The sequence below is a fragment of the Ascaphus truei genome, chromosome 22, assembly GCF_040206685.1.
Source record: "Ascaphus truei isolate aAscTru1 chromosome 22, aAscTru1.hap1, whole genome shotgun sequence".
Classification (NCBI taxonomy): domain Eukaryota; kingdom Metazoa; phylum Chordata; class Amphibia; order Anura; family Ascaphidae; genus Ascaphus; species Ascaphus truei.
In genome coordinates, this window is record NC_134504.1 from 5,320,664 (window position 1) to 5,337,168 (window position 16,505).

Genomic DNA, 16,505 nt, shown 5'->3' on the forward strand with positions numbered 1-16,505 from the left:
CGTACCGGGGTTACTGTGTGCCTCGTACCGGGGTTACTGTGTGTGCGTATCGTACCGGGGTTACTGTGTGTGCCTCGTACCGGGGTTACTGTGTGTATCGTACCGGGGTTACTGTGAGCCTCGTACCGGGGTTACTGTGTGCCTCGTACCGGGGTCACTGTGTGCCTCGTACCGGGGTTACTGTGTGCCTCATACCGGGGTTACTGTGTGTATCGTACCGGGGTTACTGTGTGCCTCGTACCGGGGTTACTGTGTGTGCCTCGTACCGGGGTTACTGTGTGCCTCGTACCGGGGTTACTGTGTGCCTCGTACCGGGGTTACTGTGTGCCTCGTACCGGGGTTACTGTGTGTGCCTCGTACCGGGGTTACTGTGTGTGCCTCGTACCGGGGTTACTGTGTGTGCCTCGTACCGGGGTTACTGTGTGTGCCTCGTACCGGGGTTACTGTGTGTGCCTCGTACCGGGGTTACTGTGTGTGCCTCGTACCGGGGTTACTGTGTGTGCCTCGTACCGGGGTTACTGTGTGTGCCTCGTACCGGGGTTACTGTGTGTGCCTCGTACCGGGGTTACTGTGTGTGCCTCGTACCGGGGTTTCTGTGTGTGCGTATCGTACCGGGGTTACTGTGTGCCTCGTACCGGGGTTACTGTGTGTATCGTACCGGGGTTACTGTGTGTATCGTACCGGGGTTACTGTGTGCCTCGTACCGGGGTCACTGTGTGCCTCGTACCGGGGTTACTGTGTGCCTCGTACCGGGGTTACTGTGTGCGCCTCGTACCGGGGTTACTGTGTGTGCCTCGTACCGGGGTTACTGTGTGTGCCTCGTACCGGGGTTACTGTGTGCGCCTCGTACCGGGGTTACTGTGTGCGCCTCGTACCGGGGTTACTGTGTGCGCCTCGTACCGGGGTTACTGTGTGCCTCGTACCGGGGTTACTGTGTGCCTCGTTCCGGGGTTACTGTGTGCCTCGTACCGGGGTTACTGTGTGCCTCGTACCGGGGTTACTGTGTGCCTCGTACCGGGGTTACTGTGTGCCTCGTACCGGGGTTACTGTGTGCGTATCGTACCGGGGTTACTGTGTGTGCCTCGTACCGGGGTTACTGTGTGTGCCTCGTACCGGGGCTACTGTGTGCCTCGTACCGGGGTTACTGTGTGCCTCGTACCGGGGTTACTGTGTGCCTCGTACCGGGGTTACTGTGTGCCTCGTACCGGGGTTACTGTGTGCCTCGTACCGGGGTTACTGTGTGCCTCGTACCGGGGTTACTGTGTGCCTCGTACCGGGGTTACTGTGTGCCTCGTACCGGGGTTACTGTGTGTGCCTCGTACCGGGGTTACTGTGTGCCTCGTACCGGGGTTACTGTGTGTGCCTCGTACCGGGGTTACTGTGTGCCTCGTACCGGGGTTACTGTGTGCCTAGTACCGGGGTTACTGTGTGTGCCTCGTACCGGGGTTACTGTGTGTGCCTCGTACCGGGGTTACTGTGTGTGCCTCGTACCGGGGTTACTGTGTGTGCCTCGTACCGGGGTTACTGTGTGTGCCTCGTACCGGGGTTACTGTGTGTGCCTCGTACCGGGGTTACTGTGTGTGCCTCGTACCGGGGTTACTGTGTGCGTATCGTACCGGGGTTACTGTGTGCGTATCGTACCGGGGTTACTGTGTGCGTATCGTACCGGGGTTACTGTGTGTGCCTCGTACCGAGGTTACTGCGTGCGTATCGTACCGGGGTTACTGCATCGTACCGGGGTTACTGCGTGTGCATCGTACCGGGGTTACTGTGTGCCTCGTACCGGGGTTACTGTGTGCCTCGTACCGGGGTTACTGCGTGTGCATCGTACCGGGGTTACTGTATGTGTCACGTGGTTCTTGGTCTTGTCTGCAGGTTGCACGTACAATCAATAACATGCAGCAACAGATCCAGCAGCATCAGCGCCAGCTAGCCCAGGCCCTGCTTATGAAGCAGCAACCTCCTCCTCCGTATCCTCCCCTGCACGCTCCTGCAGGCAAGTCGTCTCTGGACAGCTTCTCGCCCCACGCTCCCGGCCTGTGTGACCTACAGACCAAAGAGCAGCAGTCTTCATCCAACCACTTTCCTCCCTACCCCCTCGGTAAGTATGGCGAGGTCTGATCGTTGATCACAGGGGGCTCCCCGCCAGTCCTCAAGATCCCCCTCCCCCAAACCCCACCACCTAACTGTGATGGGAGCTTTGCGACAGGCTATTAATAATACACAAAATATATATATTATATAACTGGGTTGAACTGGGACGAGACTTAGATATGATAAAATATAATTTATTCCTTGATAAAGGTGAACACACAAAATTTACAAATAACAGGCAAAATATAGACACTTACTTAAAGATTAGGACAAGAAAGCCATCAGGATACAGGATGGGCCATTTCTTCCATAATTCAGTTGGCATCACAGCAATACATGCAGCCCATGAATGAAGACTCATGCATGAAGACACAGGCATGAAGACATGCAGACATGAAAACATGAAGACTTTGCATGAAGACACTTGAGTAAGGGGTGACTGACTTAAATACCATGTCAAACTCATCTCTTAACCCTAGATGCCAAAAAGGCTAGCAAAAAGTCTTTGAAGCTATTTGAAGCCGCTTTTGGCTTCCATTGAAGTGTGAAGTATCACATTTAAAAAACATTCAGTTTCTTGGTTCCTGCCTCCAACATAAACAATTAGGCAATTTAGCCTTTGATCACCAGGCTATGTAAATTCTAGCAAGATGTCCTTCCTGCTCATTATCATAACAGAGGGAGTCTGCAGTTTCCAGAACAAACCAAAATTCCATATACACTGTAAATAACTTCATAACTTCAGTTCAGTAGTACTCACCGGCACGCGAGACATATTAATACATTCCGTTACACATGATGCTCCCAATGAGACTAAATATTACCATGTAGTACTAAAATTAAGAGAGATATTATATATCTGGCTCTTAGTATCTGTTAGATATCAAGTGTTTAGAATCATTAGTTGGGGCTAAGTCCCACGAATACACCTATGTAACTCTTAGCACGTTCAGCCAAGGACATCTCATAATATTCTTATATTTAATAAGGTCACTCATTCTGTAGCCCCACTCCTAAATCAGAGGCGTTTGGGCCAGTCTACCACATGGCAGGATACTATGGTTTGTAAGTGTGAGTTATAACGCTCACCCCCCACTCTAGCTTCCTGCAAACAGGTAGAGTGGCTGGGCCTTTGATTAGGGCTGTTTCCTAACCATTTGGTAGCTCTCCTGACCATTTGCATTTAGTAGGCAGGCATCTTTGAGGGTAATTTAAACAAAGGGCTAGAATCACTGGTTTAACATTAACCCTTTCCCTTCTGCAGCAGCCCTAGTGTATGTGTGGGTGCAAACACTAGGATAACACAATACATTTACACAGGGGAATATACATTTTCATGTTATAACAAGGGTTAAATCACATTTCTGGACCTCAGCCCAGTTAACCCCTTGTCTCCCTGGTGAGGTTAGAGGGTGGCCAATTGGGGTGTAACCCCTTTAAACCCGGGCCAAATCCTGTCGATCGTCACACTAACAGATCAGGTTCTAAGGATATCTGGTTTTAAGCTGAAAGTGCGGTTATTGTACCCCTTAAAGCGGCAATCCAAGAGCACAATGTTTTTTAATTTCTTAGGGGGGCTCTCTGGAGCTGAACCCCATCAATTTCATCTCCGGGGACCCCCTGCTTCCGAACATACTTACATCCATAGGGGGTTGCTAGCCAAGCGGCTACCGGCAGGGTTCCCCTAATGGCCGCTTTTCAAAACTCCCGCGCCCTTCTGGCCAATAGGAGCTGTGATGTCATCCAGTGCGGCTTCCTATTGGCCCACGTGACGCGGGAGCGTTAGACTTTGCAGAGATGCCTTCACCCCCTTCGGAGGAAGGTACCTCCGGAAGCCAGGGGTCCCCGGAGCTAAAATTAATGGGGTTCAGCTCCAGAGACCTCCTGCTTCAATCTTACGTTAAAAATAAAGATGATTGCTCCTTTTAGGTGCTATACACAAATGCTGTGTGTGTGTGTGTCCGTGTGTCCGTCCGTCCGTCCGTCCTAATGTTTCATTATTCCCACCCATACAGTTTCTGGATTAAATCCCAACATGAATGTAAACAGTATGGACATGAGCGGCGGCCTGTCTGTGAAGGATACGTCTCCGTCCCAGTCCCGCCTGCCTCAGTGGACCCACCCCAACTCCATGGACAACCTGACCAGTTCTGTTTCTACACGTGACCCGAGCCCTGGGAAGCAAAGTAAGTCGCTGCACACCATACTACTATATACTGCACCCGGGGAGCTCAACTCCAGTTCTCAAGACCCCCTCAACAGGTCTGGTTTTAAGGACATCCCAGCTTCAGCACAGGGGGTCCACTCAGTCCAGGCTTCAGCGCAGGGGGCGCTATCAGTCCCTGGTTACGCACAAGTGGCTCAATTAGAGGCTCAGTCTTCGTAGTAGACTATAAAGTCATCGTACAACAATCCAGGGAAATCCCTGTCGCAAACCGTTTACCGTCCCTTTGTGCAATGGGAAGGGGTGAATTTCTCCACGTCCATATTAAATTGGTCGCCCTGTATTTGGTATACATTTTGGTCAACACTATATGAGCAATTCATGTTCTTTGTCCCCCGCTGACCTCCAATAAAATATACTGCGCGTGTGTTTCGGAGCCAGCAACCATCCTTACACCGGGCAGCAGAGAAGGGGGAAGTGTTTATACTGAGGCCTTCTCCATTTATATCGTCCAGGGTTTATTTGGAAGGCTTCCCCAATTTTCAGCTCACGGCGTTCACCTTCTCCTGCTCCTATTGGTTAAACCGTCAGCGAATTAAAGCAGCTGGAAACTGAACATCAATATTTATTGAATGTATTAGATTATTGATATTATTATAGGGAATACTTATATTCTAATAGCAGGGTACACGTTTATACGGAACTAAATATTTTCTGTTCCATTTTCCCAACCCACACACACACGCTTCTCGTCGCAGTCAAATGATCTTCTGTTTCTAACGTAAATTTAAAAAAAAAATCAATTACAAGCTGTATTATTAACTGTCACATCTGCAAGATCGCTTGATTGCCGTCTCTGATCATTTCGGACTAGTGAATAGTTTTATTTACATTTTATCTCAGACTTGTATGTAGCTGTGCAGAAAAGATTGATGATAACTGGTTGCTTTTTACTTCTGGGACACTAAATAAATGTCTGATTTTGAGATGAGCTTACGGTTAGTTTACCCAATGAAAGGTATTGCATCCTCAAAACATATATATTTGTTTTACAATGTGGAATTTTAGTATTTATGAGGACGCACAGATCTGGGGCTTCGCCACGGCGTTTAATCTCGGGTTTCGCCACGGCGTTTAATCTCGGGTTTCGCCACGGTGTTAAACCTCACCGGTTTGGTGAAATGGATTTCTTTTTTCAGCATAGATAAAGGGTGGGCAACTCCACCCCTCACGGACCACCAACAGGTTGGGTTTTAAGGATGTCCCTGCTTTAGTGGTGCAGTCTTCTACTGAGCTACTGATTGAGCCACCTGTGCTGAAGCAGGGATATCCTGAAAACCTGACCTATTTTGGTGGACTGGAGCTGGCCACCCCGGCATAGATGAACAAACAGGAACAGGAGTATGTATTGGCTTTTAACTGGTTCATTGTGTTCCAAAATGTTAAAGAAACACTGGTTACTACTTACCGGTGGGGACCAGAGCCCCCTGTGTGCCAAGGGGCCAGGAGTGTGGTGATTGGAATCTCTAGTACTGATAAGCCTTATCTGTCTTCTGAGGTTGATCTTGTTGCATTTGCCTGTGTGTCCGTGGCAGGTGCTGTCCCCGGGGGTCTAAGCATCGGCCCTCCAGGAAAATCCTCCCTGGACGACCCGTACAGTCGCTACGACCTCATCTCAAACAACGAGTCTCCGTCGAGCCCTCCCTCAGCCATTAATGACAACTGGTCCCGTGCCAAACCTGAGAACGATAAGATCTCCAACGGATCCAGCATCAGCTGGCCTCCCGGTAAGTGCGCGGAAGCCCCGTCTTCTCACCGGCTAACACGGAAAATATAACGCCAAACTTGCCTGGGAAGTATTGAGAACGTCAAAGCATTTTGTGTGAGGAACAGTTTGTTCACATCCTTGATACACAATGAGAGATTGGTATTTTAACCTTTTGTGAGTGCTGGCGCCATTGATCCACCTGTTCTCCTCGCGTTCCATCATCTAAACGCTTGGAGAAGCGATCAAGCGTTTACAGGCACCCCCTCCCCCCCCTCCCTCCCTCCCCCCCCCCCCCCCCCCCGGACATGAGCGGAAGTGGAGGATACCCTCGTGTTCCCTGCAGAGGACGTCTTGGGGCTCTCAAAGGGTTACAAGGATTTTCATCTGAAGTCCTCAAGACGACCCCCCCACCTCCCCTAACAGGTCAAGTTTTGTTGATTTCCCTGCTTGTCTGTGCTGAAGCACGGATATCCTCAAAACCTGACCGGTTGGGGGGGGGGGGGGGGGGGCTTGAGGACTGGAGTTGAGAAGCCCTGGGTTAAGACGTTCTTTCAAATAACTGCCATGTACAACCCGCGTAACGTGCACGTGCCGTGTCTATTTTTGCGTCACCGTCTGCACAGAAGCAGCGCCCTAGATGGGAGGCTGTGCCGGTCAGATGGCGCGGCTGCACTGCTTTTGCTCCGGTTCATCAGGATTCCTCTCTCTGCCACAGAATTCCACCCGGGTGTGCCATGGAAAGGACTGCAGAACATAGACCCTGAGAATGACCCCGATGTGACTCCCGGGAGCGTACCCACAGGGCCCACCATCAACACCACTATCCAGGATGTCAACCGCTACCTGCTGAAGACTGGAGGTACTGCCACTGCGAGAACGGCTTCTGCTGCCGTCTCCTGTCTCCCAGCTCATTTCTGATGGCTAAATTTCACCTTCTCTATTAACCCCCTCCAAGTGCAAAGGGGGAAATGTGAGCCTCCGATTCCCTGATTATATATAGGGAGCAGGAGAATAATCAAGTGCTTTCCTTCTAAGAACTTTACCTTCAGCCTCAGAACTGCAGTGACGTACGCTTGAGCAAGGCCCTGTGTGTCTTATCTCAGAAAGCCAAGCTGGCCTGCGGGACAGGAGACGCGTGTATGTGTAACACCGTCACGTGCACTTTACAAGCCCAGAGAGGGGACCAGGAAAGGGATGTGATGTGCCCTGTGGGATGTGCCCTGTGGGATGTGCCCTGTGGGATGTGCCCTGTGGGATGTGCCCTGTGTGATGTGCCCTGTGGGATGTGCCCTGTGGGATGTGCACTGTGGGATGTTTGGGATGTGCCCTGTGGGATGTGCACTGTGGGATGTGCCCTGTGGGATGTGCCCTGTGGGATGTGCGTGATGTGCACTGTGGGATGTGCGCTGTGGGATGTGCCCTGTGGGATGTGCCCTGTGGGATGTGCCCTGTGGGATGTGCGCTGTGGGATGTGCGCTGTGGGATGTGCGCTGTGGGATGTGCGCTGTGGGATGTGCCCTGTGGGATGTGCCCTGTGGGATGTGCCCGGATGTCACTTCATTACAAATTAGCGAGTATGTGACTCTCTGCGATAGTCAATGATATATGGTGATCTGGCACACACACAACCGTTTAAGATAAATATCACCTGCCGGTGCCCACGGACCAAGGGGGTCATCCTACAAAGTCCCCAAGGAGTCACCTGGAGAAGCAAAAAGTCCAGGCACTCGGTCTTCCAAATAAGGTAATTTAATTCAGCATGAAATCCAACGTTTCGACTGCTGTAGCAGTCTTTGTCAAGGTGAGAGCTGACAACAAAAACACTACAATGCCCTAATACACCCTCCCACTTACCTAACCAAGTCACCACAGGTGAGGACTGTCATTTCATGCTGAATTAAATTACCTTTTTTGGAAGACCGAGTGCCTGGACCTTTTGCTTCTCCATGTGTCTCTCTGCGATGGAACATGTTTAATGAGGATGTGCTTAGGATCCACAGTCCCAAACCGTATAATGATATGCCTGGAGCTGAAACAGCAGTAATGTGGGGAATGAATCGCTCACTGTAACTGCCCTCAGTGTAACTGCCCTCACTGTAACTGCCCTCTCTGTAACTGCCCTCACTGTAACTGCCCTCACTGTAACTGCCCTCACTGTAACTGCCCTCTCTGTAACTGCCCTCTCTGTAACTGCCCTCTCTGTAACTGCCCTCTCTGTAACTGCCCTCTCTGTAACTGCCCTCTCTGTAACTGCCCTCTCTGTAACTGCCCTCTCTGTAACTGCCCTCACTGTAACTGCCCTCACTGTAACTGCCCTCACTGTAACTGCCCTCACTGTAACTGCCCTCACTGTAACTGCCCTCACTGTAACTGCCCTCACTGTAACTGCCCTCACTGTAACTGCCCTCTCGGTAACTGCCCTCACTGTAACTGCCCTCTCGGTAACTGCCCTCTCGGTAACTGCCCTCTCGGTAACTGCCCTCTCGGTAACTGCCCTCGGTAACTGCCCTCTCGGTAACTGCCCTCTGCCCTCTCGGTAACTGCCCTCGGTAACTGCCCTCTCGGTAACTGCCCTCACTGTAACTGCCCTCACGGTAACTGCCCTCTCGGTAACTGCCCTCACTGTAACTGCCCTCACTGTAACTGCCCTCACTGTAACTGCCCTCACTGTAACTGCCCTCACTGTAACTGCCCTCACTGTAACTGCCCTCACTGTAACTGCCCTCACTGTAACTGCCCTCTCTGTAACTGCCCTCTCTGTAACTGCCCTCTCTGTAACTGCCCTCTCTGTAACTGCCCTCTCTGTAACTGCCCTCTCTGTAACTGCCCTCTCTGTAACTGCCCTCTCTGTAACTGCCCTCTCTGTAACTGCCCTCTCTGTAACTGCCCTCTCTGTAACTGCCCTCTCTGTAACTGCCCTCTCTGTAACTGCCCTCTCTGTAACTGCCCTCTCTGTAACTGCCCTCTCTGTAACTGCCCTCTCTGTAAGGAACCCTTAGCCTAGGTTGAGCTTGATGGACGTATGGGTTTTGTGCGACTGTGCAACCTCTGAGCTCACGCGACACTGTTATATGATGGTAAGAAGTCTCTTGTTGATGAACAGTTTGTAGGATTATCGGGCAGAAGGTTTGGCAGGTTTGTTTGTACACAATCCTTTTCCAGGAGCGCACGCAGAGGTGCCGCGGCACCATGCGCACGCTGTGACTGTCACTGCTGCATAAAAGCCATAATACAGGCGACATGTTTAATAGGGGCAATCCCTCCTAGGATCAACGTGCCCTAACGCCACTGACCTGCTTAAGGGGACTCATCTGGGGTATCCCTTTATTTATCCCAACCGGACACCTTCGATGGGTTTGATTCCCTGTGAAAGCTCCCTTTTGTGTGATCAGCAATTTCTTCTATAGCCAGTCTCCCATCCCCCTCATTCCCTTATGCCCCCTCCTACCCTCCACTCCCCCCCCCTTTCCCCTCCCCCATCTGTATTGGCTCTCTGACAAGGGGAAAAAACATTTGATTGCCGAACCCGCCAGAGGCCCCCGAAGAAATCCCAGCTGCCGACGGCAGGATTGCAGCTTTACACAAGAAAAGAAACGCATCTTGCTTTAGTGAGGGTTTAAAGAGAATATTTGTTGGAATGGTAGTTCGGGGTGTCGGGGTGCAGCGGGTGTCGGGGTGGGTGCTGCTTGCTTTGAGAGGATAGGAGGCATGTTTCAGATGAACGTGTCCCAGACTTTGCTCTTTGTATCTGTTCCAGGTAAACTGTCCGACATAAAGTCCACGTGGGCCTCCAGCCCAATCTCCCACACGCCAGCATCCCTGTCTCACGAGCTGTGGAAGGTCCCCCGAAACACTACCGCTCCGACCAGACCTCCTCCTGGGCTGACCAACCCCAAACCATCGTCTACGTGGGGCTCAAACCAACTGGGCTGGACCAGCTCCTACTCCTCCGGTACTGTCCCACTGAGAGAAGTCACGCTGCCCCCGCCGCCTCCTTCCTATTCCCCGCCCCTAGTTATAACCCCACTGTGACCACAGAGCAGGGTGACCGACTCCAGTCCTCAATGGCCACCAACAGCTCAGGTATCTGGATATCCCTGGTGCAGTCATTGAGCCACCTGTGCTGAAGCAGGGATATCCTTAATACCTGACCTGTTGGTGGCCCTTGAGGACTGGAGTTGGCCGGCCCTGCTTTAGGGCGTCTGTGGTCTTCCAGGTCCTTGAGTTCATCAGGGCGGCCATCTTTTACTCTTCCTGCACACAAGGCTTTAAAGCCGCAGTCCCCTCCTACACAGGAGCAGGAACGCGCCGCCCCCAGAGATACTTCGCGCTGGAGGTAGTGTGTGCCTGCCCGGTCTAGGACATTTCGACGCAGCCATTCAGCCGCCACCGCTTCTCCGGAACATTTGGCCGCTGCAAAAAATGTCTCTTAACCCTAATGACCTTAACCCCCTAACCCTAATGACCTTAACCCCCTTACCCTAATGACCTTAACCCCCTTACCCTAATGACCTTAACCCCCTTACCCTAATGACCTTAACCCCCTTACCCTAATGACCTTAACCCCCTAACCCTAATGACCTTAACCCCCTTACCCTAATGACCTTAACCCCCTTACCCTAATGACCTTAACCCCCTTACCCTAATGACCTTAACCCCCTTACCCTAATGACCTTAACCCCCTTACCCTAATGACCTTAACCCCCTTAACCCCTCACCCTAATGACCTTAACCCCCTTAACCCTTACCCTAATGACCTTAACCCCTTACCCTAATTACCTTAACCCCTTACCCTAATGACCTTAACCCCCTTAACCCCTTACCCTAATGACCTTAACCCCTTACCCTAATGACCTTAAGCCCTTTACCTCCTTACCCTAAAACCCTACCACTAATTGCCTCCCTCTTGGCTGAAACGGCCAGTGGCCTGTCTGATAGAGGCCCTTATCTCTAACAGAATCAGAGCTGACCTAGGAAAGGTGTTTCATCAAATGAACATCAGATATCTCCAGGGGTTAAAGAATTGCCAGCGTTTCTTCATGCCGGCACCCGACGAGATACAGAACTCTCTCTTGTACACGGAGCACTGTCCGTTTAACCCCTTCCTCATCCTCCCTATAGGTTCCACGTGGAGCACGGACAGCTCAGGAAGAACAAGCAGCTGGCTCGTCCTGCGTAACCTCACCCCACAGGTATGTCACCTTCAGGGCGGCCACTGTGTCCCCCCCACCCCCTCCCTCCTCCCGGGTCACCTGCAGCGCGGCCGCTGTCGTACCCCCAGGTCAACTGCAGGGCGGCCACTGTGTCCCCCGGGTCACCTGTAGCGCGGTATCCCCCCCTCTCCCCCCGGGTCACCTGTGTCCCCCCCGGTCACCGCTTTACTTGAGGTTACTGTGGCAGTGAGGGAGTGTGTGTACGTTGCTGCCTGTGTGGGGCCGGAGTGCACGTTGCTCTCTGGCTGTACACGATGTTAGTGTGGGCCCGTTGTGTGTGACAGCCGCACTGTCTCGTGGAAACCTGGAGGGGCGCAAAAGGTGGTACGTGACCACGTGTATCAGGGGTGGTCAACTCCAGTCCTCAAGGGCTGCCAACAGGCCAGGTTTTTATGATATCCCATCTACAGCACAGGTGAGGCAGTCATAATGACTGAGCCACTGATTGAGCCACCTGTGCTGAAGCAGGGACATCCTGAAAACCTGGCCTGTTGGTGTCTCTTGATGCCTGGAGTTGGCCGCCCCTGAGTTGGAGCTTGGAGTGAGCGTGGAAGGTAACGCTGCTGAGTACGTCGCCTTCCCCAGGCTCGGGGAGAGGGCAGGAAGCCCCAGGGCGGAGGAGGAGGGCTTCAACTACTCCTGCACATTACCTAAAGGAAGTGTGCCATCCCTATGGAAATGTAACTGCTGCTATTTCAAAGGCTGTAACTTCACCGAGTATGAAGTACCTCACCCTGGGCGTTCAGCTGTCACCATTTAACCCTTCACCGTATGATGCGTCTCTTCTCAGATCGACGGCTCGACCCTGCGGACGCTTTGCCTGCAGCACGGCCCCCTCATAACATTCCACCTGAACCTCACCCAAGGGAACGCCGTGGTCCGGTACAGCTCCAAGGAGGAGGCGGCAAAGGCCCAGAAGTCCCTGCACATGTGAGTGGCGCCCTTCTGCGCGTGCCGCCCCCTCGTGTGCCTGTGCGTGGCGCCCCCTTGTGTGCCTGTGCGTGGTGCCCGTGCGTGTGCGTGGCGCCCCCTCGTGTGCCTGTGCGTGGCGCCCCCTTGTGTGCGTGGCGCCCCCTCGTGTGTGTGTGGCGCCCCCTCGTGTGCGTGGCGCCCCGTGTGCCTGCGCGTGCCGCCCCCTCGTGTGCCTGTGCGTGGCGCCCCCTCGTGTGCCTGTGCGTGGCGCCCCCTCGTGTGCCTGTGCGTGGCGCCCCCTCGTGTGCCTGTGCGTGGCGCCCCCTCGTGTGCCTGTGCGTGGCGCCCCCTCGTGTGCCTGCGCGTGGCGCCCCCTCGTGTGCCTGCGCGTGCCGCCCCCTCGTGTGCCTGCGCGTGGCGCCCTCTCGTGTGCCTGTGCGTGGCGCCCCCTCGTGTGCCTGTGCGTGGCGCCCCCTCGTGTGCCTGTGCGTGGCGCCCCCTTGTGTGCGTGGCGCCCCCTTGTGTGCGTGGCGCCCCCTCGTGTGCGTGGCGCCCCCTCGTGTGCGTGGCGCCCCGTGTGCCTGTTCATGGCGCCCCCTCGTGTGCCTGTGCGTGGCGCCCCCTCGTGGTGTCCCCGCGCGTGTTTTTGATGATGTATTGTTTAACTATTTCACTGCCTGAGGTGCCTGGCTGCATTTCTGTGCCCCTGGCTGCATTGCTGTGCCCCTGGCAGGGGCCTGCCCTGCTCCTTTCTGCTGCTGTATGTCTAGGTATCATTGTAATGTTTACCTTTGGTCACCGTGCAGTGCCCTCACCATCTGACTCTCGCCCTCCTCCAGGTGCGTTCTGGGTAACACTACCATCCTGGCGGAGTTTGCCGGCGAAGAGGAAGTGAACCGATTCTTGGCACAAGGGCAGCCCCTCCCCCCCACCTCCAGCTGGCAGTGTAACACGGGGGGCAACCAGCCGCGCCTGAGCGGGGGCGCACACAGCATGGTGCGCAGCGACACTGCTCACTGGAACTCCCCCTGCCTGGGTGCCAAGGGGAGCAATGACCTGCTCTGGCGAGGGGTCCCCCAATACTCCAGCAGCCTGTGGGGTCCGCCTGGAACAGACGACTCCAGGATCATCCGCAGCCCAACGCCTCTCAACACCCTCCTGCCAGGAGACCTGCTGAGCGGGGAGTCCATGTAAAGACCCCCGAAGGGAGGAAGCTCAGAAACCATCATCAGCACTAACGGAGAACATCGGAACAATTACCCTTTCCATCCGCGGCCCTCCCTCCCCTCCGCACCCTTGTGAACTGTTCCTGGGAACGGTATGGGCGGCTGGATGGGAGTGGCGAAAGGACGAGGCGCGCGTGCGTCACTTATTACAGGCGCTCAGCGTCAGTTTTTTTTTTTCTTTCCATGTTTGTAAAGTGTTCAAAGAAGAAAAAATAAAAATATCACCGCTGCTTCTGCTGGGACGGATGTGACGGCCGGACTGGAAAGGGTGCGAGGCTTTCAAAAGCCCATTTTTTAAATGAGCCTTGGACTATTTCTGCACACGGCCCCGGCCTCTTGTTATCAATCAGAAGGGGAGGAGCGAGAGGTGTGCACACGCGTGCCTGTGTGCGCACAGTGTACGCACAGTGTACGTGCACACGCCTGCATGCATCGTTTGGTACGGACACAGACCGTAAACAAAAGAGGAATCCCAGACTTGCACGGAAGGTCTAACGAAGGGTCCAGCGAGTTCACCCCCGGGGGTCAGCCTATGCACAGAACTTGTGGCCCGCGCTTCCGCTCGGGTCATACGCAATTTCTTTTATTTCTTTTGGATTTTGTAGCCCTCTCAAAACACTATTTTTATTCTTAATTTTTATTCTTTATTTTTTTCTTCTTGGTCCCAAACACCATATCAGCTTGAGGGGAGAGAACTTGTAGAGACGACTTGAATCCAGCAGATTAATGTGATTTACCTCCCGTGGCGGTTCCGTGGCCGTGCAGCTCTCTCTGTACTTGCTAAGAGACATATCACGGCATGTCCACGTGGAGAGAAGGGGCATCTATCCTTCGCGTGTCTGTGTGCACCGATTAGATTTCTCTCCCCCCACCCCCCCTGCTTCATTTTTCCGAACCCTTTTGCGTTCAGAAGGACCTGCAATGCACAGCTGCGCACAAAGATATGGTTTTGTAATGAGCAGGACTTTCCAGCAGTGAAGGAGTTAAAAAAAAAAAAAGTGACCCTGTTTTTGGAGGTGCTTAGGTCAGTGAAACTTTCTTTTAATTTATTTTTTTTCACCTTTTAACTTTGCACTGAGACTTTCAGCAGGCCCACCGTGGCTAACCCAACGAGGGGGACGGGAGAGAGAGGGGGGGACGGGAGAGAGAGAGAGGGGGGGGACGGGAGATAGAGAGAGGGGGGGACGGGAGAGAGAGAGGGGGGGACGGGAGAGAGAGAGGGGGGGACGGGAGAGAGAGAGGGGGGACGGGAGAGAGAGAGAGAGGGGGGGACGGGAGAGAGAGAGAGGGGGGGACGGGAGAGAGAGAGAGGGGGGGACGGGAGAGAGAGAGAGAGGGGGGGACGGGAGAGAGAGAGAGGGGGGGACGGGAGAGAGAGAGAGAGGGGGGGACGGGAGAGAGAGAGAGAGGGGGGGACGGGAGAGAGAGAGAGGGGGGGGGACGGGAGAGAGAGAGAGAGGGGGGGACGGGAGAGAGAGAGGGGGGGACGGGAGAGAGAGAGGGGGGGACGGGAGAGAGAGGGGGGGACGGGAGAGAGAGGGGGGGACGGGAGAGAGAGAGGGGGGGACGGGAGAGAGAGAGGGGGGGACGGGAGAGAGAGAGGGGGGGACGGGAGAGAGAGAGAGGGAGGGGGACGGGAGAGAGAGAGAGGGAGGGGGACGGGAGAGAGAGAGAGGGAGGGGGACGGGAGAGAGAGAGAGGGAGGGGGACGGGAGAGAGAGAGAGGGAGGGGGACGGGAGAGAGAGAGAGGGAGGGGGACGGGAGAGAGAGAGAGGGAGGGGGACGGGAGAGAGGGAGGGGGACGGGAGAGAGAGGGAGGGGGACGGGAGAGAGGGACGGAGCTAACACACGATCTATGTTTACTCAAGGACTTGTTTGTCAAAAAAAAAATAGGAAAAACCCAACAAATGAAAGACTTTGCAGCGTGCGTATCTCCGGAGAAATGCTCGCGCTGTGCACGCAGTGTGCCCACGACTGTGCGTCTGGCAGCGACGCGCTCTCCCAGATCAGGCAGCGACCGTTCCGGGGGTTGCAGCTATTGCTTATGGACTGTACAAGCATATGATGCCGCCGCAACGTCTGCGGGTTTTGAACTGCGCATTAAGCGGACGCCACACGGTCTGGCTCTAACCTGTTTACAAACCTTTTTCTCGTTTTTTCGTTCAGCGGTTTCTGCTTTTTTCTCCAAAAAAAAAATGTTAAAAAAAAGATACTTCCATTGAATTTAAAAAAAATTAAAAATCTATTTTCGAATTTGAATAGAAATTCCTTCACATCTCGGGGACGGCACCAGTGTTTTATTAACAAAAACAGACAAACAGTCACTTTAGCCATCGCTGTGTAACATCTTATTGTATTTTCTCCCCCTTTTTTTTTTTTATATATAAATATTTTACATTTTTTGTCAATTTGTTCCTTTCATCAACAGACGGGGGGGAAAAAAACCAACCCTTTTTGATCACTATCTTGCACATGGTGGAAATTTCTCAGGAAAATGTGACATTTCCAGAGGGGTTAAACTCCACAAAACCATTTCATTGTATTTTTTAAAAAAAAAAAATGAAAAAGAAATGACAAAAATTCAAAAAAAATCTTCAAAAAGAAAAAACAAAAAAAAAAAGAGAAAAAAAAAAAACCTGGAAAGAAAAGTTACCCGACTCCTAGCACTGAAAATATAGGGGGAAAAACTGAAATGAGGGGAAAAAAACAAACAAAAATAAACTATTCCTGTTTGTAGCAGTTACATATTTTACCAAATAAGGGACTTCAAATGAAAAAATGTTTCAAGAGTGCTTTATATGTTAAATGAAAAAAAGAATATTGCTTTACGTTGAAAACACAAACTGTCATTTTATGGGCGGTTTTTAAGGAGAAAGAACAAGTCTCCTTTTTTGGGGAAGGAACGCCCCGTCCCGGAATGACAGATGCCACCTGTTACATGGAGGAAGAGGCCTGTTCCCAGTGTCTGTGCTGGGCGGGGGGGGGGGGTGCTTTGTGACGGTATTGGGAGGGGGGAGGGATACTGTTTTTTATCAGCTGGCGTTGGCCTCTTTGTTGGAAGGACCTACGAATACTTGTCCCGCCGTGGTGGCCTGCAGCAGTGACGCGGTTTTATGCCGCCAGTGTC

The 16,505-nt window shown here is 53.0% G+C and overlaps 1 protein-coding gene across 5 annotated transcripts in view; it reads left to right on the top strand.

The window, feature by feature from the left end:
- Positions 1–14,402, top strand: part of TNRC6C (trinucleotide repeat containing adaptor 6C) — a 121,097-nt gene extending 106,695 nt beyond the window's left edge. For all 5 annotated transcript variants that reach the window (XM_075579729.1, XM_075579730.1, XM_075579732.1 and 2 more), the window contains 8 exons: positions 1,876–2,101; positions 4,110–4,280; positions 5,854–6,045; positions 6,742–6,885; positions 9,784–9,978; positions 11,148–11,218; positions 12,030–12,169; positions 12,991–14,402. In XM_075579729.1, coding sequence (XP_075435844.1) covers positions 1,876–2,101; positions 4,110–4,280; positions 5,854–6,045; positions 6,742–6,885; positions 9,784–9,978; positions 11,148–11,218; positions 12,030–12,169; positions 12,991–13,345 — 1,494 coding nt within the window. In that variant the 3' untranslated portion in view covers positions 13,346–14,402. The remainder of the gene's footprint in view (positions 1–1,875; positions 2,102–4,109; positions 4,281–5,853; positions 6,046–6,741; positions 6,886–9,783; positions 9,979–11,147; positions 11,219–12,029; positions 12,170–12,990) is intronic.
- Positions 14,403–16,505: the final 2,103 nt, after the last annotated feature.